This window comes from Petaurus breviceps, unplaced genomic scaffold (genome assembly GCF_028583685.1).
Source record: "Petaurus breviceps papuanus isolate PSGF00001 unplaced genomic scaffold, PetGlider_PUasm1.0 582, whole genome shotgun sequence".
NCBI lineage: Eukaryota > Metazoa > Chordata > Mammalia > Diprotodontia > Petauridae > Petaurus > Petaurus breviceps.
Window position 1 is genome coordinate 5,379,046 of NW_027186390.1, and position 25,858 is coordinate 5,404,903.

The 25,858-nt window shown below is 36.4% G+C and overlaps 1 protein-coding gene across 1 annotated transcript; it reads left to right on the forward strand.

Moving 5' to 3' along the window:
- Nucleotides 1-225: 225 nt before the first annotated feature.
- Nucleotides 226-25,562, forward strand: SSR1 (signal sequence receptor subunit 1). Its single transcript, XM_069103529.1, has 8 exons — nt 226-422; nt 2,770-2,882; nt 7,160-7,244; nt 9,072-9,334; nt 11,724-11,800; nt 13,006-13,084; nt 13,359-13,452; nt 24,699-25,562. Exons 1-8 carry the CDS (start codon nt 344-346, stop codon nt 24,764-24,766), a joined length of 858 nt encoding a protein of 285 aa, XP_068959630.1. The 5' UTR covers nt 226-343; the 3' UTR covers nt 24,767-25,562.
- Nucleotides 25,563-25,858: the final 296 nt, after the last annotated feature.

Sequence of the window (25,858 nt, forward strand, 5' to 3'; positions counted from 1 at the left end):
GGACAAAGCCATGCATTGTACACCAAGGAGCAGGGAAACTCAGCTAGGGGAGGGAAGGCGTCACTTTCCCAGTTAAGAGTACAGTGGGATTGTCACGTGGCCGCACCTTACTACGCCATCTCTCTCCTTCCCCGCCCAGCCCCCGCCCAGCCCCCGCCCCCGGGCTTCCCTGGTCTGGGACTGAGCCACGTTCACCGGCGGAGCTAGCGAGGAGGGAGGCGGGGCTACGTCCCGTTTACGTGTGCGTGCCCCGCCCACTCCATAGCCCGGATGAGGAGTATCGCCATTACCGCCGAAACCGCCGTAGGACCCTTTGGAGGCTGAAAAGCCCGCTGGCCGCACCATGAGATTCCTCTCCCGGTTGATCCTGATAGTGCTTCTCGTCTTCCCCACCGCGCTACTGCTTGGGGGCGGCCCCGGAGGTACGGCGAGAGAGGGATGGGAGGATTAAGACGGGGAACGACTGCAGCGCTTGCCAAGTTTGGTAGTGGGGGGCGGTGGGAGGCGGCGGCGGCGGCTCTCGGGGGTCGCGCGCCCTCTGGTCCCTCTGCCTCCCGATCCTCTCTGCCTCCCCTCCTCCGATGCCTAGGACTGAGGCAGCGGGGGGCAGGGCGGGGAGTCCTGGGTGCACGAGGAGGCCCCCAGGAGCGGGGCTCTCCCGACCCCCTCCCATGCGGATCCCTAGCGGGCCGCGCGCTCTTTCCCTGCCGGGCCGGGTGACGTTGCTCCGTGCCCCCAGCCCCGGCGCTCCGACCTGTGTTGCTCTCCCTGGTTGGTGCTTTCCGGGACCTAGGGCATCCCGAAAGAAGGGCGACGGAGCGGAGCTGCAGTGGCCGCTGCCCGCGCCTCCGCCAACCGCTCTCCCCCGCCCCCACGCACCTCGGCGCCGGGCTCAGGGCTGACGTGTCATTATCTTCTATAGGGGGCCTTGCTTCATTCATTTCACGGAATCCATGTTTCCCAGCACCCAGCCTGGCTTAGCACCTCTCCTGGGGATCTTAACCTTCCCCTCTCCCACCCTGGGGACGCACCTTACTGAATTAGCCCCTTAATCTCAAAAAGGAGGTGTTTTTTCTCCTCGTGCCCCTGGAGCAGTGTTCAATTTATGTCGTTATGTTGGACATGTTGTGTAACCCTGCTCTCTTAATCACTCTTAAATTTCATCTAAAAGCCATTTCTGGGCCACTGGTCTTAGGCTTAATTTAGAATAGAGAACCTTGATTCTAAAACTTCCACGGGACTGTGAAAGAAATTACTTAATGGTATTGCTGATATGCTACTGTAGTCAAAGGAATGAAGAGAGGACAAAAAGGGGGATCAGGGTGAATAAAGTAGGCATAGCTTGATGGCGTGCAAAGAGCATCTTGAAACCTGGGTTCTAAAGTCCCAGCTCAGCCTCTAACTTGACCATGGACAAGTCACTTACACTTCCCACTTTCAGTTTCATATGTAAAAAGAGGAGACTTAAACTAGGTGATCTCTAAGAATTCTTTACAACTAAAAATCCAATTCCAAAGGATTGTTTTGATTAAATTTTACTGGTATAATCCAGTGAACTGTTATGTGTTGCAAAGGAAATAAAGTACATTGACAGATTATGACTGTGTGGAAAGAACGTTTTGTAGAAAAATTTAAATTCAGCTCTAAGTTATAAGTAAAAGTGAGTTTACCTTAGAAGCTGCTTGCAGATGTCCTTTCCTTCTGCCCCTAAAGGTAATTTTAAAATATTCTGGTTTTGACCATTTTTACTTTGTGGTTTTAATCTTTTAACAAAAATTGGCTTTGGATTCCCCTCCCCCCATAGGGTTATATTTCTTAAGGATATGCCTTTTCATAATTTTTTCCAACAAGAATGTTTAGGCAAAGAAAATGTCACTAAGATTTTTATCAAAATAATGCTGTTGTATTAGTAAATATATGTAATTTGAAATCTAAGTTAAACTGAAATAAATGACTAGAGGCCATTTTGTATAAAAAGTCAAATTTAAGGGTGCTTCATTTTAAATTGCTATGTCATATTGCACTTAACATCCTAGTTTGGAAAGTTGCAGTTCTTTGTTTCATAGTAGTGTTCTTTCTGTTTTGCAAAGTTTATGACTGTCACCAACATTTAAGTAGAAGTTAAACTCAGGATTGTAAGAGTCTTTACATACATACATACATGCACACACACACACACTTTTCTTCCTGGGTATTAAAGCATGTGTATTTGTGCCCTTGCCTATATTTTTAAAACTGAATTGCCACATCATCATTCTTTCCACAAACCATTGGTAGATTCACTTACTGGTGACCTAGAAATTGTTTTCAGGGTTTATTTTAGAAAATACTTAACAAACCAATTTAGAGGTTTCTTTGTATTTAAACTGCTTACATAGAAAGCAATATTGTTTTACTTCTGTTTTCTTCTAGACTTTAATCTAAGTTTCCCTCATTTTCTAATTTAAATATCTTAGAATTTTACATTGAACTTAAAGCAAGCAGAAATACAAATAAATCTTTTTTTTTTCCTGTTAACCTGCTTTGCTATGTCTTCACTGTATTTTTCACAGTGTTTTACAGGCATCTTTGATCATTAATTTATTGATGTGATTCTTCCAAACAATAGGGTAGCAAATTCTTAGTATTTTACTGTTTTGCATGTATGAATATGTATATCTTCTAAACAATATTTGTTTGATTACAGTTTTAACCTTCAGGATTAGCTTATTGATTAATATTTTGCTTTTAGGTTCAGTTGTTACAAAGACTTTCTGTTTACATTGTTAGGGTCAGTAGCTGTGGCCCAAGATGCTACGGAGGATGAAGAAGCACTAGAAGATACAATAATTGAAGATGAAGATGATGAAGCAGAAATAGAAGAAGATGAACCCACAGATTTGGTTAGTGATGATTATATTTGACATCTTAAGCATATGATCTTGATAAAACTTGCTATACAATTTTTATATCAGTTCACAATTTTATGAGGTCTGGAGAATCTAATTATGTATATTGTAAAACAATATCTTGCTTTGACCATCAGATTTGAAGTTGGCAGAGACCTTAGAAATCTTCTTGTCATTTGTGGTAGTAGGGGTTCTAGATAGTAGATTTGAATTGTCCTGTAATAGATTTACCGTAGTAAGAACCTAGGGAGGAACTAAGAATCACTGTGCCACCTTTTCGCCTTGTAGGTGCTAATTCAGGTCTATTCACTTCTGGGGGGGGGGGACGGTGAAGTGACTTGCCCAAGGTCACATGGCTAGTTTTTTTTATTACTTGTCTGAGGTCACATTTGAACTCAGGTCCTCCTGACTCCATGGCCAGTGTGCTCTATTCACTGTGCCACCTAGCCGCCCCAAGCTCTATTCACTTCTTACTGTAATCACAGAATTTTTCAGTTAGGAACTTCAGGAGTCATCTACTCAAACCTAGCCTCCAAAAGGGGATTCTCCAGTCATTGAGTGGTTATCCTGCATATGTTTTTTTGGATACTTCTGGTAAAGAGGAACCTGCCAGCTGGCTCTGGAGTCAGGGGACCCTGTATGACCAGGGTCAAGTCATTTAACCTCCCTGGTTAAATGATAAATGGTAAAATGAGGAAGTTAGACTAGAGAATCTCAGTGGTCCCTTCTAGTTCCAGCTTTAGATCTTTGATCCTTTGACCTCCCTAAATAACCAGATAGCTCCATGGTTTGCTTTACATCTAGCCTAAATTTGCCTCTTTATACTTTATGCTCAATGTTACTAGTTTTTTCCTCTGGAAAGAAGTCAAACAATAGAACAAGACTAACACATCTTCTATAGGACAGCCTTTCACATATTTTATGAGCCCTCTCATGTGTTGCTTCCTCCCCCAGTCTCTTTCCATGCCAAATGTCCCCATTCCCTTTTACTGGTGGGCAATATGCTTGCAAGACTCTTTACTATTCTATTTGTCCTCTATGTGATCTCCAGTTTATTAATATCCTTTCTATAATGAGGTACCCTGATCTAGTTCCCCTCTTACCCTCATTTCCTATTCCTCTGAAGTCAAGAAGCAGCAGAGACTAGAATAACAAATTAAAAGAACACTTAAAGGAAACCAAATTCTGAGTAACTATAATATAATTAATAACCGATCTTGGTCCTGAAGAACAGATAATATAACGTCTCCCTCCCTTCAAGAGGATGGGGGGAGTCTGTAAAAACAGAATGTCTCATACGTTTTCAGATGGAGTCACTGTAACATTTGTTTTTGCTTGACTACTTTACTTTGTTAGGCAAGAAAGAAGGGGGTTGGTATATCCAGAAATAACTGACATATAAACAATAAACTTTTTAAAAGAAGAATAGCATGAAATAATTAATGTAAAACTGCCAGATTAATCTTATTCCAACATCATTCTCATTCCCATTACACATGAATCTTCAACCTGCTGTAATTTCATGCATGGTTGAAAGACCTAACTAGATCCCATCCTAACAAAACTTTCTTCTCTCTTCCTATTAATTTATTAATTTGTGTATTCATTTATTTATTCATCCATTTGTTTATTTTGGAGGGGGGAAGGCAAGGCAGTTGGGGTTAAGTGACTTGCCCAAGGTCACATAGCTAGTAAGTGTCAAGTGTCTGAGGCTGGATTTGAACTTGGGTCCTCCTAACTCCAGGGCCGTTGTTTTTTTATTCACTGTGCCACCTAGCTACCTCTCTTCCTATTTATATCCCCCTGATTTCGTTTATTGTTACTTGAATTTTTCCATCTTAGTCAAGCCACTCTTTTGCTTCACTTGAAAGTAAATAGTTTACAGATTATAATCTGCTTGCCTAGAATACCCTTCTTTAACCCACCCATATGTCTTCTTCCTAAAACTTAACATCTTTCAGGGATCCAGCTATGAATTATCCTACTTGATCCTTCATTACTTTCATTGGTCCTTAGTGTGATCATTTATGCTGCATTTGTTTTTTTTTTAATTTGAAGTTTTAAGTTCCAAATTCTCTTCCTCTTTTACCACCCCCTCCTCCCTGAGATGATAAACAGTCAGATGTAGGTTATACATGTGCAATTATGTAAATCATTTCCAAATTAGTCATTTTGTACAAGAAGATTCAAAAGGAAAAAATGAAAGAAAGTGAAAAATAGCATGCTTCGGTCTGTATTCAGTTAATATCAGTTCTTTCTCTGGAGGTGGGTAGTATGCTTCATCATTAGACCTTTGAAGGATTGCCTTGGATCATTGCTGAGAATAGCTCAGTCATGCACGGTTCTTCATAGAACGGTATTGTTAACTGTGTACAACGTTCTGGTTCTGTTTACTTCACTGTGCATCAAGTTCACATTTCCCGGTTTTTCTGAAATCATCCTGATTGTAATTTCTTATAGCACAATAATATTTCATTTCAGTCATATAGTACAGCTTGTTTAGGCATTCTCCAATTGATGGGCATCTCTTTGATTTCCAATTCTCAGCTACCTATGCATTTGTATGTTTTTTTTTTTAAGATTCTAGTTTTGCATTCCCCGGTCTAATTGAATAGATTTTTTGTCCTAACTCAATCTATTCATTTCTTCATTGGTGCTGGTAATAAAAAGTATGCCATTTTAAATTTAAAAAAATAGTAACAATTTCAGGTGGGTAACTTAAGGTGAGAATAGAAAGGGGATCCATCATAGTAATTAGAAATAACATATTGAATTACTCTTTTATGAAGATTTGGTTTCCTTTTTTCTTGAGTAGAACAGGAGGAGGGACCCCCTGGTACCTGGTAGGTGATTGATTTCCTCGTCCTGTTCAAGAGAATGGCCAACTCACTTTAACCATCCTAATTTTGAGATCTTTTCTCTCTCTCCTTCAACCCAAGAAATGTGTAGTTATCCCTTCAACATTGTGGGGATTAGGGGCACAGCACCTAGAAAATCCCCATAAAATCTTTAGGGATAAACCATTCCGTTCATCTTAATTTTCCATTAGGAGAAAATCATATAAGGACTTAGCATTTTCTCATATGATTCCAGCGTCTACTGGAATACCTTTTTTTAAAAAAAATAACAATCCATTTCTGAATTTCTAAACTTTTTCTTTGTCATCTGCAATGTCTGCAAAACTCCCCCAAAATTCCCATTTAATTTCTTATACCAAGCTACAGTATATTGAAACCACAACGGGAAAAGTTGCAGTGTGGAAAAGATAGCTGTAGTCCTAAAATCACGCAGCATGGCATACAGAAAAAAGTAAGGTTAAAAAAAAAAGGTAACAATGTATGTACAGGTACTTTAACTGTAAAACAGTATCTAAAGTAAGCTTATAATGCTCAAATTGATGGAGGGGCTTTGATATGTGATTATAGATTTTAAATTAGATAGCCTTTAGAAATTATCTAGGCCAAGCCTTCTTTTAGAGATGAGGAAACAGACATCATGAGGCTTAGCATAGTGAATAGTGTTGGACTTCAAATCAGGAAAATTTGGGTTCAGATCCCTTCTCGGATATTAACTAGCTATATGACCCAGGATAAATCACTTTTCTGTACCTCAAGATTCCTTATCAAGAGTTTTATTGGTTTCCCTGCTTTCAGTTTTTGTTTTATCTTTCACACACCTGCCAGATTGATATTCTTAAAACGTGGGCTCCCCAAGGTCATTCCACTGCTCAAGAAGTTTCAGTGGCTCCCTCTTGCTTTTAGGGTAAAATAGAAACTTAAAGACCTTCACAATATGGCTTTAACCCATCTTTCTAGGCTTACTTCACAGCACTCTGCCTCACATTTTCTGAATTCTAGTCAAGCTAACCTACTTGTTACATACCTCTGTGCCTTTTCATAAGCATCTTTCATACTTGGAGTATTTCCCCCACATAACTTTTGCATCTTTTGAAATCTGTAGTTCTTTTTAAGTTACTGCTGTCATCTGTCACCAAGCATTTATTGAGTGTTTGCTATATCCCAGGCTAAGCCCTGGGATTACAGATACAAGCAAAAAGAAAGACAAACCATGCCCTCAAGGAGTTTACATTTTAATGGGGAAGATAAACACACCTGAGGAAGCTGAAAATGGTGGGAGAGGGCCAGGAAACTAATCTGAGGTGCCTATTCACTGCCTTATTGTTCTGTAGGTGGTATAAAAGTCTGGTAGCCCCACTGCTGGTAATAAGGACTTTTTTCTTATATTAATATAGCTCTTTTTAATATTATTAGGCAGAAGAAAAAGAAGAAGATCTCTCTGGTGAACCTGAAGCCTCACCAAGTGCAGACACAACTATCTTATTTGTAAAAGGAGAAGGTAAAATAAACATTTTTCAGCACTATAAATAAAAATATTCCTCAGTTATCACCATAAGCAGGGAATAGAGCTAGATGTAGGACCTTGGAGAAAGGAAAAAGGTTCTGGTTCTTAAGTACTTTGCACGTATTCCCCTTCAAAACAGTTATATCCTAGAATTGACATAGTGGATATTCTCTTTATAAAACATCTATTTAAAGAATGACATGTGGAACTTGAAAAGGAAAAATAAACTGGGGGCGAAAAATAGAAAAATCTTTTTGACTGAGGAATTAAATGCCCCATGGATCAGTGAGCATTTCAAAGCTTCTCTTTTTAGAAATATTCAGACTGTTGTACTACATATTGCATAATATTTTTAATGTAAAATATTGATTAAATATTAGTTTTGCAGTCAGCTGTCAATTGGATCCTTAATGCATGAATGAAAATTGTAAAGGGTGTCTTAGATAAAAGTTATTTGTTAAGGAATTGTTTCTCATAGATTTCTGAAAATTTCTCTTTCATACTGGTATACATTTTGCTTCTTCTAAGAATTTAGTTTGAAGAAGGATTTGGTTTTCCCCTCTTGTTTTGTGACTTTTCTCTTTGACTTTTTCACTTAATTTGCATTTTTATTACTCATGGTATTAACAATACTTTTGGTTATTATAGCTCAGTATTCTTTCCCTACCCTTTTATGTCATCTATTTAATAGATTGTCATGGAAAGAACATAAGATTTAGAATTAGAATAGCTGAGTTTGAATCCTGACTTTGACACTTAATAACTCTGAATTTGGACATCTCACTGACCTACTTTGAGCCTTAGTTTTTTCATTAACAAAATGAGGCTCTTTAGATTAACTTACAATAGGGTAGTGAAAAAGTGCTTTGGAAACCTTAAAGTATTATAGGTACGTATGAGGACTAGACTCATGATTTCATCAATATAGGTAACTTCTCAGGGAATAAACTCCTACCAGTGCAGGTCATCTATAGAAATATGAGCTGTTAGTTAGACCCTTGTGGGTCTCAGTATGGTTCAGAATAATAACAGAACAATCTTAGTAACAAGTTATTTCCCAATAGAGGCAAGATAATACAAGGCATTTGGCTTATAAAGCATTTGAAGCCAAATGATTCCCAGCAAGATCAGGTCTAACTCTCTAGGTGTAATAACTGACATTTATATAATTCTAAAGTTTGCAAAATATTTTAGATATAGTATCTCATGTGATCCTTAGTACCTCTAAGGTCATTAATATAGGGATTCTCCCTGTTTTACAAATGAGGAAATTGTGTTTCAGAGAGGTTAAGCTCATTGGACCATTGGATCCTCACAACTCTGAGAATAAGGGGCTGTTATTTCCATTTAACAGATGAGGAAACTAAAGCTCAGCAGGATGAATGGACTTCCCCCTTGCCATAGGCCTAACAGGGGTTGGAGATGAAATTTGAATGTAGGTTTCCGACAACTGAAGTCCAGTGTTTGTTTTGCCACCTTTATTCTCTAAAGTTCTCTAATATCAGGGGATCTATTCTAAACAGGGTTAGCGTAATTTATTTTTCTTTGGCTATGTTGACATTTTTAGCCAGGTTGTTACTAGTTTCTTCTAGCTATCAGCTTTGGGTCCTTAGGCTGCATCAAGTGGACCAAACAACTACTAAATGATATAAACTACTACTAGATGTTTACAGCAACTTCCAGATCACATACTTGTAATTTGAGGTTTGACATCTATAAATGTAGATAAGTGTAATTTTTAAGGTTGGAATTGAGTGTTTAGGTATCATTTTTATATCTTATTGAAAGCTTTCTAACTTTCCTCTCAATTTTCTTTCTTAGATTTCCCAGCAAATAACATTGTAAAGTTCCTGGTAGGCTTTACAAATAAGGGTACAGAAGACTTTATTGTTGAATCTCTAGATGCCTCATTCCGCTATCCTCAGGATTACCAGTTTTATATCCAGAATTTCACAGCTCTTCCTTTGAACACCATAGTGCCACCCCAGAGGCAGGCAACATTTGAGTACTCTTTCATTCCTGCAGAGCCCATGGGTGGGCGTCCTTTTGGTCTAGTCATCAATCTGAACTACAAAGATTTAAACGTAAGGCCTGCTTATGCTTTTTTTTTTTTTTATTTAAAGTTGCAACTGGGGGTGGGATGGGGTAGGATATGACATTTTTCTTGATAAATAATCATTATGGGTCATAGACCACTCCTTATTTAGGGACTTAATTATCAAACTTGTGAATTATCCAAGACTTCCCCCTTCTTTAGTTGCCTGCCTTTTGGCTGTTTTACAGTTCATTATGCTTTCTACTTATCTCAAAGTTTTATACATTATGATTTCTAGTGTTCTAAAACAAATAGTCCTAGCAGTAAAGTTTGTTTAATTTTAATCATTGGGAACAGAGGCCTAATTTAAGTCTTGATGTCTTTTTGTTCACATTAGATGTATATTATATGTTAAGCAGAACTGATAATCCTAGAATTCTAGTGTTCAAAGTTAACCTCCAGGATGTCACTCTTTTTCTCCTGCCTTCAAATAAAATATGGAACCATTAAAAATAGAAAGGTTTCTTACAATACTTAATGAGATTAGTCTCATGCCCCTCTTAGTGTTATCTTTTCACCTATAAAGTTACAGAATAACATGATACCCAACCTACAGATACAATTTCCATCTAGTTTAAAGACTTCTAGTACAGATAATCACATAAAAATATTTTTTCACCTCTGAGAATTTTATTGATTGGAAAATATTTTTATATAGTAGTATAGAGGACTGTTACAGATAATGTCAGATTAAAAGCTTCAGGTACAGTATTTTAGTGACAAGTAATCATATTAAATCATCTTTGTTAATAGATTTTAAAAGATCTATAAATTGCTTTTATGTTTCTGATTTGAGTATGAGTTAAATACAAGGAAGTAGAGTTTAGATGTATTACCCAGCTTGCTCCATTTTACCCCTCCTCTCCAAATCTTTCCTACTAGAGATAAACTATATCATCTCTCAGACTGATGACAAAACTCTAAAAGTTGCTCTAACCAGTGTCATTTTTCAGTAACATTGATAAAATGATGGCTGAAATCCATCAAAGTTACAAAATCCAACAGTAATGTCATTTGCCCAATAGGAAATCAGGAATCAGATGGTTGGTATTGACCTGAGCTAGTCCTGTACCATGTATCTGTAACATTGTTTTGCCTGAGTCATTTAATTTTTTAAAGCATGGTTTGATGGTATTGTTGTTAGGATGGACAAACATGATCTTAGGTGCATATGACCTGATGATAGAACCAAGTTTCTCATATGGTTAACATTTTTTCTACTAAAGAAAGTTATTCTAATGATTTAAGTCAGTCCCATTTGTTTTGAAGTGATTGTTTCTACTCTTGCTATTAGAAGATAAATTTAGATTTTCCTTTCCCACTTCTTAGAATGGTATGCTGCTATTAAACCTTCTCTATTTTTCTCTCTACTTAAGAGGGGAAGAAATGTATCTGATGAAAGTGTCGTTCTGGCATAAGTTTTTTTATTGTGCATCTCTTCTCCTTTTCACTAGCTGTCTCCTTCCCATTCCTTCATTCTCCCTTTACTTTGGTTCCCAAAGAAGCAGTCTTAGCAGTGGTACAAGCTTCTGAATTATAAGTGGTATAGAGGAGAGACACCACATTGTAGTGGTGATTTACAGGGGTGGTAATTTTTTAAATTTATTTTTATGTTTTTTAATTATTATTTATTTTTCCCCAATTACATGTAAAAACAATTTTTAACATTTGCTTTTCAAATTTTGAGTTCCAAATTCTTTCCCCTCCCCACCTTTCTCATTGAGAAGGCAAGCAATTTGATAGACATTATACATGTGTCGCATGCAAAACATTTCTATTTTTTTCATGTTGTAGAAGAAAACATAGACATGCACACATCCCCAAAAAAATCCAAGAAGAATAAAGTAAAAAGTATACTTTAGTCTGTATGCTGACTCCATCATTTCTTTCTCTGGGGATGGATAGCTTTTTTCATCCTAAGGCCTTTAGAGTTAGCTCTTTACATCAGTACAGTGATCCAGGACAGTTATTCACAGTTGATTATCTTACAGTATTGCTGTTCTGTGTACAGTATACTCCTGATAATACTCATTTCACTATGCATCAGTTCATGTAAATCTTTCCAGGTTTTTCTGAGAGCTCTCTGCTCATCATTTCTTACACCATAATAGTTTTCCATCACAATCAAACCACAGACTTGTTCAGCCATTCCCCAAATGCTGTGCATCCCCTCAATTTTCAATTCTTTGCCAAGTGTTGGTAATTTTAAACCAATAATGTATAGTTAAAATTTGCTTGCATCAGTCCTGCTGGCTATACGTGTTGGTCTCATCAATTAATGAGACTTGTATGATCAGCTAATGTAAGTTAAATGCATTTTAAAATCTCTTTGAAACTTTAGTCATTTCAACATATTTCAAATTTGTGTGTTTTTATAGGGCAACATGTTCCAAGATGCTGTCTTCAATCAAACAGTTACAATTATTGAAAGAGAAGATGGGTTAGATGGAGAAACGTAAGAGAGTATTGTGATAAAGTAGATCATAGGATCGTAGATTTAAAGTTGGAGGTCATCTAGGCCAACCTCACTATTTTACAAAAGAGTAAACTGAGTTGCAGAAAAGTGTAGTAACTTGTCCAGTGTCACCCTAGTAGTAAATGAAGAGCCAGAGTGAATCTAGTAACCTTTCTGTTAATGCTGTGCATCCTCTCCTGATGAGAAGTTAGGGTAAAACTTGAAGATTTATTGCTTCCTAAATATGTTTCTCAGGTGACCATGTCATTCCTGAAATGGTAGGGGCAACATGTCATGTGTGCTTAGGGAAATTCAGACTACTTTAATTGAGTCCCTTAGATGACCAATAAAAAGTAGAGATAATGTAATCTTTATAGTGAAGTAAAGCTTCAATTCACCGGTATTTCCATATCATTTCTTATATTTGCTGCAAAAGACTTACTAGCTCATCAGGGAATTTATTATTTACTTTGAAACGTATGTTCAATATTTCAGTAGGACTTTGAATTCACATAGCTTAAAAAGCCACATATGTTAGGAAGAACAAGGAAGTTACTCAGCTTGCTCCATTTTACCCCTCCTCTCCAAATTCTTTACTACTAGAGATAAATTATATCACCTCAGACTGATGACAAAACACTAATTTTCTGAGTTTTCCCCTTTTAATATTACTATAGAAAAGTTTTGAGACTTAATCTCTAAGAATGTTACTTAGTTTTTCAGCAGAGAATGTATAAAATGATTGGCAATATCTACCACTCAGCTGTTCTGCTGTGAGTTTCTTTAATTTGCCATGTTTTGTGTGGGACTTTACTTTATATCATAATTTATATTCATTCATAATGTCCTAAAGATGGTGTAAAATAATTTACCAAGACCTTATAACACCTCTTTTTTTTTTTAACCAGACTTGTGATTTCATTAATATAGATAACTCCCTGTATGAGAAACTCTTTACCTATGAAGATTGTAAACTCTTGCAATTTAGAGGTTTTAGACAATTGCCTGGGGACAAAGAGATTTGTCCAGGGTCGCACAACCAGTATGTGTTACATAATTGGCTCCTAATTTAATTGAATCCTTTAAAATTCCATGTCTTACTAATGAGATTAATTAGAAGATTTATGGCGTGTCTCAAAACTGTAATAGCAGTCATCTTCATTTATGGTAATTCGTTGTGCTTTTTTTCCCTTCTTTGAAATAAGGATCTTTATGTATATGTTCCTTGCTGGACTTGGGCTACTAGTTGTTGTTGGACTTCATCAGCTTCTAGAATCTAGGAAGGTAAGGAATTGCATATACTCTCTTCTTGAAAGTTATAGCCATGAAAATCACTTAATATTGTGTTAATAATAACCTGACTCCTTGTGACATCTTAATTATATGAAAAAAAATTTTTGTGTGGTCTACTTTAATTGAAATTAAAGACCATTGAGTATTTCTTAAGTTCTTGTAATAAAATAGAAACCTAACTTTTTAGTTATTGTTGGTTATGATAATTCTAATAAAATCTTACTTGAGTACTGATATATCTAAAATTATTTTTGTGTTCTTTTAGAGAAAAAGACCAGCCCAGAAAGTAGAAATGGGTACATCGAACCAAAATGATGTTGATATGAGTTGGATTCCCCAAGAGACTTTGAATCAAATCAGTAAGTATGCATAAAAATTTTACTGGGGGAAGTACTTGAGAAATTTGAGGCTGACATAAGTGTCTTCATAATTCTTTTCTAAAGAAAACTAAGTAAAGAAATAAATGTCATTTAAAAGTCATCTCTTCCCATCCACAGTTCTCAGATGTCTTGTTTACAATCTAGTATATTTCAAAGGTTGATTAAATGCTTTGCTTTCTCCATGAAAATGGTAAATAGTCGCATCTCTTTTTATAACTACCTTTCCACCAAAATAAACCCCATAATAAATACTGAGTGGCCAGGGTCTGTGGTTTTTCTAGATGAGGAAAGGAAAAATACTAACTCTTTTTATATAGTATAAGCTTTGTCTAAAAACTAAACATCTATTTTTACTTTTAGGTTAATTTTTTTTTAATCTGTCTTTAATTTTATATTTAAGGTTGTGTATGAACTCTTTTTATATTCCTAATCTTTTCCTATCTCTTTTCTTTCCTGTTGCTTCAGTGCAGAGTAGAAGAGGTGAGGCAATTAAACTTTGTTGATGATGCTTAGTAGTAATGGGGATTTTTCTTGGATAGCAACACATCATTTGAGCTAGTTATGGAATACCAATTAATGATCATGTTTAGTTTTCAGTATTATATCTCTTAGAGAAACTTGATAAATGATAATAGTTTGATTTTTCAGGAGGAAGAAAAAAATAATTATAATATGATCCTTTAGCATCAACAAACTCCAGTGGTGCCCCATTACATCCAAAATCAAACATGATCCTCTATTTAATGCTTATTTTGTGCTTATCATAACGTAGGCCACCCCTCCCGTACCTTTCTAGTTTTCTTTTTCTCACATCCATACTCTTTGATTCAGTGACATTAAGACATACTGAGTGTTTTCTCTGAATGGTACCATAGGCATGGAACATTCTCTTTCTCCATCCCCGCCTCCTGGCTTCCTTCAAGTCCCAACTAAAATCCCACCTTCTACAGGAAGCCTTTCCCAATCCCTCTTAATTCTAGTACTTGCTCTGTGTTGGTTTTTCCTATTTATCTTATATATAACTTGTTTATAAATAGTTGTTTGCATGTTTTCTCTCCCATTAGATTGTGAGCTCCTTGAGAGCAAGGACTGTCTCGCTGGTGCTTTGCACAGTGCCCTCTGGCACATAGTAGTCACTTAACAAATGTTTATTAACTGACAAAGATATTAGTTACCTCTACATTTTATATCTTTAACTTTTATGAAGGTGAAAAGTTCTTTTCTCTAACAGTGAAATATAAATAGGTACCAATTAGTTTTTATATTCAAAAATAACATTGAAGGGTTTTTTTTTTTCATCACTTTATTTTTAAGCAGCTCAGTAACTTTATCATGAGCTGTCATTTCTCCAGGTCTATTGATTGAGAAGGAAGATGGAAAAAAAAATTGGTCTCTTAAATCTCAGAAGGGTTAAGATGGTATGGAGGAGAGAAGTGAGTTTTCTTAATGTGTTTTCTACTGGAAATCTAGGTCTAATATTTTAAAATATAATTACTGTTTTAAAATGTAGTCACAAATCAATTTATTTAACTGGACCCTCTAAAAAATTTTTTTTGAGAGGGACAGTTTTTTTTATCTCCCCTTTAAACTCCCCAAACACAGATGTCCTTGGTGATTTTATCTGCTTCTATGACTTCACACATCAGGGCAGCCACATCTCTTACCCTGAACTTCACACATGTATTTCCAGGTGTCTGGGATTCTGATTTCACCTGGGTGTCGTCCACTTCCAGTTTAGCATAATTTTTCTTTTTTCCCCACTCCCACCAGTTTCCCCTCTCAATTTTGTTGTTTCTATTCATTGTACCATCATATTTCTAGTTTTCCAGGTTAAGCTGTGAGTTATCTATGGTTTTCCCTTTCCCTTTTCTTATATCAAATCAGGTACTACCCCTGTTGATTCAACCTCTAAAATATCTTAAAGACTCATAAATGATCATTAGAGGCTTTAGATTATGTAGAACAAAATGCCTTCATCTCCTTTTCATTCATGCTGCCACTCTGGTTTGGATCTTTATTTCTGCTAGACTTATATAGCTTTAAATTTGGTCTCCTTAATTCCAGACTTTTCCGTTCCCCAATCTATTACTCAGTCCACACATGTGCGGAAGTGAGGGGGGGGGGGTTGTGCTATCTTTCACACAGCCAACAGGGTAATCTTCCCCATACACAGATCTAATTGTGCTCCTTAGAAACCTTCAGTCCGCTTCCCCATTACCAATAGGCTGAAATGCAAACTCCTTAGCCTAGCATTCAAAGCCCTCAACATTCTGTCTCCAGTCTCACCTTTCTGGCCTTATCTTACACTGCTCCCTTCTGGGGACTCAAACTAGACTAATTAGTGGTTACTCAATCTCATGCTTTCCTTTTCTGCCTTCATGCATATTATGTATTCCCTCCACCCCAGGATTAGAATATAATATTTTTAAAAATTCTCTTCCTTTCACATGACTTATCAAGGAGGAATTGATGCAACAATCCACCATAGCAGTGGTAGCAAACTCATAAATGGAGACCATTAATCTATTCATTAGTGTTTTTCAGGGCCAAATATTAACTTCGTTTTAAAATGTAATGTTATCTCTGTTATACTGTATTTTTATTTATTCTATTAAGTTTCCCGATTACATTTTAATCTGGTTCAGCAACACTTGAGAGTGTGTTTGTATGTTTGATAGCTCTACACTAGAGGATTCCTTTCAGGTTAGCCTCATTCCATTACTCAACATCTGCTAGTCTAGTAACCCTCAAAAAAGGCAGACAAAACTAGTTTAACAAAAGTTGTTTTTAATAAATCCATGTTGGATCGCTGCTTCTATTTCTAAGTTGTTCAACCATCTGTTTAATATATTCTAGAATTACATCTGGGTTCATAGTTAAGTTCATGAGGCTCTAGTTTCTAGAAGTCACTTTTTCATTTTTTGAAAAATAAAAAAATTTTCTCATCTTTGGGCTTCAGGAGCCTGTGAACCCATTTTCCAGTTTCTTCATTGAGTACCTCTCTTAGTTGACTGATAAGAACTGGGAGTTTTTTCACTAATTTTGGGGTATGTCATCTGGGCCTAGAGAAGATCTGTACAGCCTGTGGCCCATGGACTATTTACACCCCATGCGCACACCAAAGGATTTCTGGATGTTTTCCTCTAAATTTTTCATAGGCCACCCAGACTCCTTTGACAGACCACAGGTTGTGCAGGTCTGGCCTAGAGACTTGAAGTCATTTAAAGCAACTAGATACACTGCCTATTTTGAACTTCAGTTAATGATATACCTCTTAAACTTTATAATTTTGAGACTTTTTAATGAAAGAAATCGAAATAGTACTATGTTAAATGGATGAGCAGCTGGTTGAGCAACGTATTTAAGAGTAATGAATTGTTCACTTGTATGATGATGGTTCATATAAAATACTTTTGCAATTTAAAAAGAGCTTTCTTCACAACAATTCCATATCTACTCTTCTGCCTACAGTTATGAAAATTGAAGCTCAGGGCATTTTACTGTCTTGCCCTTAGTGGTACAACCTGGATCTTTCACTTCTCAGTCTAGTGTTACTTCCAGTATATTAACAATCTCTTATGATTAAGATGTCTTTGGTAGCATAAAGGAAATTGAGGGGAAGTACTATTCTGGACCTGTGTTTGAAAAGCAAGGAGGAGCTGATTCCTGAAGTAGAAATGATGGGAGCCTTAGGGGAAGTGAGCCCTTCGTCTTAGAATTTTTATACAGAAGAGGAAAGCCAATCAGAGTCTGGCATACATTGACATATATTTTGGAAGAACAGCGTTCAAAGAATCCCATGAATTTAAACTCAGTAGATAAAGGTAATGGAGAAAGAATGGGTCAGGTTCAAGAATAAAGACATAGAGAAGAAATTCTGGTAAGGAATCAGTTAGTCTAATATTTATTAAGTCCTCTTCAAATGCCAGATACTATGCTAGACTCTGGGAATACAAAGACCAAAGAGAAACAGTGCCGTTAAAGAATGTACAATATTTTGGGAGACAAAATACACATATGTAAACATATACAAAAGTATGTACACATCTATTAACCATGTGTGTTCCCTGAGACCTTCTTGGACCTTCTTCCCTTTTTCCTCACTCTATCTCATTAGTTCCCATAGATTCTATCATCTTCTCTATGCAGATGATTCTCAGATCTTTTTGTCCACCTCTCTTCTGAGTTCCAGATTCACAACTCCAGTTATTTATTAGATATCTTGAACTGGATATCCTATAGACATTCCTAACTTCCTTATTACTAGCAATAGTACTGCTATCTTAGTCACCCAAAATCACAATGTAGGTGTTATCCTTGATTCCTCACTCATTTAACTCCTAAAATCTAATCTATTGCCAAGTTTTGTCAATTCTTCCTTCTTAATATGTCATCTACACCCCTTTTTCTTTGCATTGCCACCAACCTGAAAAAGGCCTTCATCACCTCACACCTGTATTATTGCAAGAGCCCACTGGTTATTCAGATCTCTTACCGTTCCAGTCCATCCTCCAATTAGTTGTCAGATTGATCGTCCCAAAGTTTAAATGACCGTGTCAGATGGGATGCTTGAGCTGAGTTTTGAAGAAAACTTAAGGGACCCAAGAGGAGAAGGAATTAACATTTGGGAATAGGTGAAGGCACAGAGGAAGGAGATGCAATGCCATGTGAGGAACAGCAAGAAACCCATTTTGATTGAACGTTAGAGAGCACAAAGGGAAGTGATACATAATAAAGCTGGAAATGCAGGTTGGAACTCAGTTGTGAAGGCAGAAGAGTTTGTGTTTAGCCAAATAGGGTTTGTTGAATGGTGGAGTTAAATGGTAAAAGCCATGCTTCCACAGGTAGAAGTTGAAGTAGGGGGACAGTTGAGGGAGGTAGACCTATTAGAAGAAGGCCATTGCAGTAATCCAGATGAGAGGGAAAGAGGACTTGAATTATTCTGGTTGCTGTTTGAATAGCAATATGTACAAATAGATGCTGTTTTATTAAGCACCTACTGTGTAGAAGGCTCTTGTACTAGATACATAGAGAAAATAGTCTCAATTCACAGAATCAGAGTTGGAAATGAACCTCAGACAGTATAAGGTCAGTACTTTGTTTGAACACACCTTATAGAAATAAAACCCATAGCAATCAGATTCTTGCATTGACCATTTCCCAAAAATATATGGCCAGTCTGCATCAAGTTTTCCCTCTGTCAGGAGTTGGGTTCCTTGTTATTCCTCAGGAATAATATTATTGCATTGGTCAGAGTTCTTAAGCTTTTCAAAGTGATTTGTCTACACATGAGCAATTTAGTTTTTAAAAAGGCCTTTTCAGAAGATAGAAGCAAGAGCAGGTAATGGAAGATGGATACAAAAACATGGTGTAGTAGTCCTCTATGAAATAGTGACAGGAGTATCTGTCGGTGCAAAAAGATCTCAGAGGGTTAGAAAAAGTTGGACCAAGTATAATGGAGATAAATGTAAAATCTTATGCTTGGATTCAAAAACCTCACAAAACATCTGGGAAAATAGTAGGTTTTATATGTAAGTTTAATATGAGCAAATAGTATAATGACAATCATAAAAGTAATGGTATTTTAGATGGTATTATGAGAAGTATAATATTTAGGAAGAAAGAGGTGGTACACTGTACCAATGCCGTGTTCAGACCACTTCAGAAGTATTGTGTTCACTTCTGGGCACCACTTTTTAGGAAGAGTAATGGTAAAATTGAAGAGGATCCTATGGAGTATAGCCACAATTGATGAAGGGTCTCAAGATAATATCATTACAATTTCATTTGAATGAAATAAGAATGTGTGTATTATTTTTATGGGGTTTTTTTTACATTGCTTTCCATTTCTGGATATGTTCCTCTCCCCATCTCTACCCAATGAACCATAGTCCTTATAACAAAAAGGAAAAAAAACAGCACCAAGCTAGAGAGTATATAAAATGTTTCCCATCTACCTTAATCTTTTCCAAAAAATGGAGAGAGGAATACATTTTCTTATCACTTCTTGGGAGAAAAGTTTGGTCATTATAATTAGACAGTATTTGTTTTTATTTGGTGGGAGAACTGGGTGCCTAAAGAAAAGAAAATTGAGTGGGGAGGGGAAAATGGGAAACATGATAATTTTCTTGAACTGTTTAAGGAACTCTCATGAGGAAGAGTGATTAGACTTTGACTCCAAGAGCACAAATTCAGAAGTAAAGATTTGGAACAGTCATCAAGTAGATGTTTGTTTAGGTAGGGTATTGCTGTGGTGTTTTCTGAGGTCCATTCCAACTCTGATTCTGTGAATTGAGACTGCTTTGTCTATGACTTAGTACAGAGCTGTGTACATAGTAGGTGCTTAATAAATAATTTTTGAACTGAATTTTTATAATGGGCTTATCTTTTTTTTAGCCATTCTTAACTGTAAGTATAGGTGTTGTGATTTTTTTAAATCTCTTTGCCGTCCTTATTCCACAAGTCTTTGCCCATACTTTTACCTTCCCCAATACTATTTTTCTGGTTTTAGACTACATCTATTTAAGGACCCTTTCATCTATTGCTTGTATGTATTCCTTTTAAATCTAAGTTCCAAGGAGAGCCTCCTGTTCATTTATTTTGCTTTCTTTGCATTCATTCTACTCTTCCTCCTTTTTTTCTTATTGGAATTATTTGTGATTCTCTTGTCAGGATTTCAGTTTAGAAAGCCTCCTGTTTCCCTTTTGAACTCTAGCATCTCTGACCTTCTACTCATACCTGGCTTTTCTTTGAACTTAAAAAAAAAATCTACCTGTCTGATATATAATCATAAAAAATAACATGCTGAATTTATTGCATATGTTTTTAAAATAGCAAATGATATGTAATATTCATGGTTTTTCATATCCTCTTCTTTTCTTTGTATATGGAAATTTTCTCTCTTTCAGGGGGAGGGTGTTAAATCAAGATTTATTCATTTTTCTCTTTTAACAGAATGATTTATCTTGCATATGACCAAGTATTTGAAGGCTTCATCTTGCCATTCTGCCAGTTTCATGTCCTAAGTTACCTATATTCTTAATTTGACTGTATGATCTATATATATTCTCGATCTATACCTCGAATATCCTTGTGTTTCTCACTTTATTCTCTCCTAAATACTTTCTACCATAACTTGGTTCTCATATTTTCTGAGTTTGGGTTTTAATGTAGGTTTATATGTTCTTGACTTAGGGTGTTGCCCATTTGTCGAATTTTTCTTTTTTAGCAAAGAGATCTTTGTAACTTGTGCGTGTTAAAGGTAAAAGGAAAGAAGCCATGGGAATGATTGAAGATGCTCTTAGAGAGGGAGAGAGATCAGTGCAAGCAAATTTTCTTAAGAATTGCAAAGGGACTAGCTGTGTGACCTTGGGCAAGTCACTTAACCCCAATTGCCCTGCCTTCCCCCCTCCAAAAAGCAAAAAAAAAAAAAAAGAAGAAGAAGAATTGCAAAGGGATGGAATCTAGGGTACAGGTAGAATGTAACCTTAGGAGAGAGGGTTCCTCTTGGACTAGAGAGAAGGATTAGAGAGGATGGTTAGGGTAACCTGCCTAGATGGGTAATGAGATCATTTAACGAAAGTGACAATTGAGACAACTTTTGGGAAATTGCCTGATTATCTTAAAATGTTTCAGTTTTAGTGGAGTTAGCTTAAAAGCTTTTAAACATATGTCTCCATGCAAATTGCCCCAACTTTGTTGGTTGTTTATAACAGCAGGTGATATGATGTCTGTGCTTAAGGCCTACTGCCATAAACATGTACAGTAAATTGTGATTAACTAAACTGCTCAGGGATAGGATGTTCAAGTTTAACTGGGTTTTTTGAAAAATTTGCATCCTAACCTTTGGGAAATCTTTTTAAAATCTCTCACTTTCCCAACATAGTAATTTTCATATCATCATAGATGTAGGTGGAAAAATAGCATGGTATATTTTCTAAAGAACTGCGTTCAAGTGCTACCTCTGACCCATCCGAGCTGTTTGACACTTGGGCAAATCACTTAAACTCTCAGTTTTCTATCTAGGTACCTACATAAATGTAGGCACCAGATGCAGAACAGTTTCCTATCTGATTTGTATTGGCAAAGGGAATTTTCTCACCAAATTTCTTAGATTAAAGAAGTTACAGTTCTGTACCTCAAAAAGGATATTAGTTTTTTCCCTACATACTTACTGTTAGTTGCATTCTCCCCTGTCTTGGTTGGGGGAGTCCGGATTTTGTGTGTGTGTGTGTAAGGTTCCATTTAATCTCTGTTTTAAACTCTTGATAGAAAGCTTTCCAACATGTATTCTATATTTCCCTACCCCTTTAAACAAGGATGCTGAATTTTTGTGATGCAGAGATGTTCTTGGGTTTTTGAAGGGTTTAGAACACAGACACCTATATTTGTCTAGTGTTGCTTTTCTAATTTCTTTCTTCTGCTCTCCTCAATTTCTTTTATACTTGCTGCTGTGAGCCTGCTTCTAGTTAAACCATTTCTTCATATGTACAATACCCTATTTTTAATTTTTATCTTTTGTGGTCTGGGAAACCAGATAGTTATTACCATTTGTGTGTAAGATAAGGAAATTGTAAAGAAAAGTAATTGACATTATAGTCTCTTTTTTGATCCTTACAACAATCCCTGTGATAGGGGAGGTGATATTTGTTGTATAGATTAGGAAACTGAGATTCAAGTAAGGGTAAGTGACTATTGAAGATATACAAGTAGCTAGGAAATGATAGGAGCCAACCCTTGTGGCCTGTGTCCAGGTAAGTAAGGGTGTACAGTATAATAAGATAATAAATGTGTTATTATTATGTGCAGGCAATATATAATCCAAAATTCAGTAAAAGTTGTTCTGTTAAGATTCTAACAGTTGGAAATTTTATTTTAACCAGCTTTGTCATGTATGTGTAATATATTGATATTTATATTCCTTATAATGACTCTTTGACAGTATTGGATTCTGAAAAGCCTTCTCAAAGATGCAGTCAGGTTTTTTTATAGTTTTTGTGTAGTATTGTTAAGTGTATTTTTTTATTTTTAATTTTTTGCTTTTTGGAGTGGGGGAAGGCAAAAGCATTTGGGGTTAAGTGACTTGCACGAGGTCATACAGCTAGTAACTGTCTGAGGCCAGATTTGAACTCAGGTCCTCTTGATTCCAGGGCCAGTGCCCTATTCACTGCACCACCTAGCCACCCCTATTACGTGTATTTTGTTATATGGATTCCAGTTCTTTTGAAAATTCATCAGTGATGCTTGGCATACATCATACACAATAATATATATAAATGAGATGTTTTCATGTGTATAATTTATAAACATGAGTTCTTCATAGGCTCACCATATAGATTTCTATCAAGGTATCTGATTAACTGGCAGCTCATTCTACATCCATTCTTTATCATATAAAATAAATTCTCTAATATAGCAAATTTATTTGATAAAGAATATTGGTGCTTGTATCTAATACTTGCCTTTTCATGACTTATTTAATAATTTATTTATTATTTATAATAATAATATATTTTATTTATTATTTAATATTAAGCAGTTTATGTCTGTTATCAAATACCTGTATAACTTGGGTGTTTTTAGATACATGTGTGCTGATTCTAGTTGACAGAAAGCAGAATAAAATTTTTGAAGCACTCTTAGTAACCTGGCTACTGTTAAATAGACTCCATGACAAATAAAATTGCCAAAAGTTGAAAAAGAGGAGAGAATGGGAAAAAATTATTTTATGTAATGAAGTGGAGGAGAGATTTGAGCCTTTGATTTTATTGGTATAGGAAACACCTGGCTTGGAGATTCCCTCGACTAGTACTGATCAGCAACTTGTCCATAATTTATGATCTTAGAGAGTTTCTTGAGTAACTGAAAATTTAAGTGATGTGCCTGTACTCATATGGCTAGTAAATGTTAGCCGTAGGACTCAAATCCAGGTTTTGTTCATTTCAAAGTCAGCCTTTTTTTCCATTAAGCCCTATGGCTTCTCCAATTCAGTAATCAGGTTGCTGGGTTTTTTTTTGTTGTTGTTGTTATTTTTAATCCTTTTGGTTCTGATTGATGTAGGAACTGGACTTATAATTTCATTGGCATGAGGAGCCTCCTGGCTAGAAAATTTTCTCTAACAATGGATTAGTACCTTAAAGTCTTAGAGAGTTGCCTAGAGGTATTTGAGAGGCTTAGCTGCTTTCTTAGGTTTACACAACTAGTATATGTCAGAGACACAACATAAACTAGCAGTAGGGAGCCTGTGGCCTTCTAGGTCCTTGGGTGCAGCCTTTTGTCTTAGTCCAAGTTTTACAGAACAAATCCTTTTTATTAAAGGGATTTGTTCTGTGAACTTTGGATTCAGTCAAAGGGCTGCACTTGAGGACCTAGAGGGCCACATGTGGACTGAAGGCCACAAATTCCCCACCCCTGAATCCATGTCTTCTTGGCTTCCAGGCTGGTTCTTACACCATGCTGCCTCTTTCAGTTCTTACAATGTTAATTAATCCACTTCCTTTACCCCGCCTGCTGTTTCCAACTACATGATGAAGTTGTCAAAGAAAAGGCATGCTTTGGATAAATTGTTAGTATGCCGGCACTGTGCATGGGGTTTTCTTGGCAAAGATATTGGAGTTGTTCGCCATTTTCTTCTCCAGTTCATTTTACAGATGAGGAAACTGAGGCAAACAGATTAAGTGACATGCCCAGGGTCACAGCTGTGTCTGAGGCCAAATTTGAACTCAGGTCTTCCTCTCTCCAGGCCTAGCACTCTATCCACTGAACCACCTAGCTGCCTCCCATTAGGAGGTTAATTAGGAAAATTTAATTTGCTACAAGTGATATAAATTTGGCATCTTTTTTAAGGAACAAGGTCATTCCATTTTTAACAGTATATGTTGATTTTATATACTTGGATTTGCATGAAAATATGGCTGATAGTGTTTTAGAATGCTAACATATTTTTCTTCAGTCATTATAGTAACCAAGAGTGGATTTTTTTTACCTTATTAAACTGATTTTAGGGGGGTTTTAGATTTTTTTTTCTCCCTGTTAGAAAAGTAGCAGCAACTTTGAGTAATTAAAATTTAAACAGCTATCATTATTTTATGCCATATGTGTTGTTTTGGGAAATTAATAGCAATCATCTTCTGTTGAAGAAAAAGTAGACTTTTTAAATGTGCCTTTTGAATTTGATGCAGTTTTGACTGTGGGTTAAAGTGACCTTTACACTGGTTCTCTTCCAGATAAAGCTTCTCCAAGGAGGTTGCCCCGGAAACGGGCACAGAAGAGATCGGTGGGATCTGATGAGTAAATGTTCATTTGTGCAACAATTCAATCTTTACTAAACCTGCCCTAACATATTTTGGCCTGATGGGAATTAGTGCAGAGAAGCCATATCAACATATGAGGAAACTACTACTTCTGTTTGGACTGAGTAATCAGAGCTGTGGCGATAATATTGCTGAAAATGCACTGCATATGTTTTTTCTAAAGTAACAAATTTGAGTTTTTTAAACCATTAAAAACTGTGTGCGTGCGTGTGTGTGTGTAAGCAGTTGGTCTTACCAGAATCATTGTTGTACTACCTGAAATGTGCCTTTAGAGTGCTAAATGTAATGCTGGCATGTCTGTATCCCACTGAAAATTTGTGGTGTTTTTTTTCTTTTCCAGAAAACGTAATGAATAATTGCCTAATCTTATTATATAAGGAGTTTCTCATTTTTACTATCATGCCTTGAACTGTACAGCAGAAAATAATTTAGCTACTCTGTTCCTCAGAATAGCTACTAATTCAGCAGTGATGGCACAGATTCTCTGGGTATTTTTTTATATCTGCACCTAGTATTCTAAAGGCACAAGCAGGAGTAGCTGCTTTTAGCAATATAGTATTTTGTTTTGGTATTTTGCTGCTGTTTACTACAATACGCACATTGGGAGAATTTCCTTATGCTGATCAAAGAACCCAGATGAATTTATATCAATCTGAGATCTAGCAGCAAAATTGTGAAGCATGAGACTATGTGCTGAACTTGATATATAAATTCCAACTCTCCATACCCTTCCTCATTTTTTAACAAAAAGAAAATAGCACACTTGTGTGAGCTGAATTATTGTGTTGTGTGTCATTGTTCTGTTGTGTCTGATCTAAAAGGTGGCTTTGGAATGATTTTAGGTCTATTCAGTATTTATGAATCAGTGATTTTTTTCCTCCCTTCCCCTTAATGGAAACTACCATGGCTAGAAATTTCCTTAACTACAATTTTGAATAGAAGAACTGAACCTCCAGGCTCTATATAAAATGGAGACTCCAGCTGTAAGACACAGATCAAAAATGTGTTCCAAATTTTAATTTCTGCAGACTCATAAAACAGAACTGAAAAAGACCTTCTACATCATTTAGGCC

Excerpts from the sequence above, each read along its gene's own strand:
- SSR1 (XM_069103529.1), top strand. The coding sequence starts at position 344 with ATGAGATTCCTCTCCCGGTTGATCCTGATAGTGCTTCTCGTCTTCCCC. Across the intron at positions 2,883-7,159 it reads AAGATGAACCCACAGATTTG|GCAGAAGAAAAAGAAGAAGA; the intron begins GTTAGTGATGAT and ends TAATATTATTAG. Across the intron at positions 13,085-13,358 it reads AGCTTCTAGAATCTAGGAAG|AGAAAAAGACCAGCCCAGAA; the intron begins GTAAGGAATTGC and ends GTGTTCTTTTAG.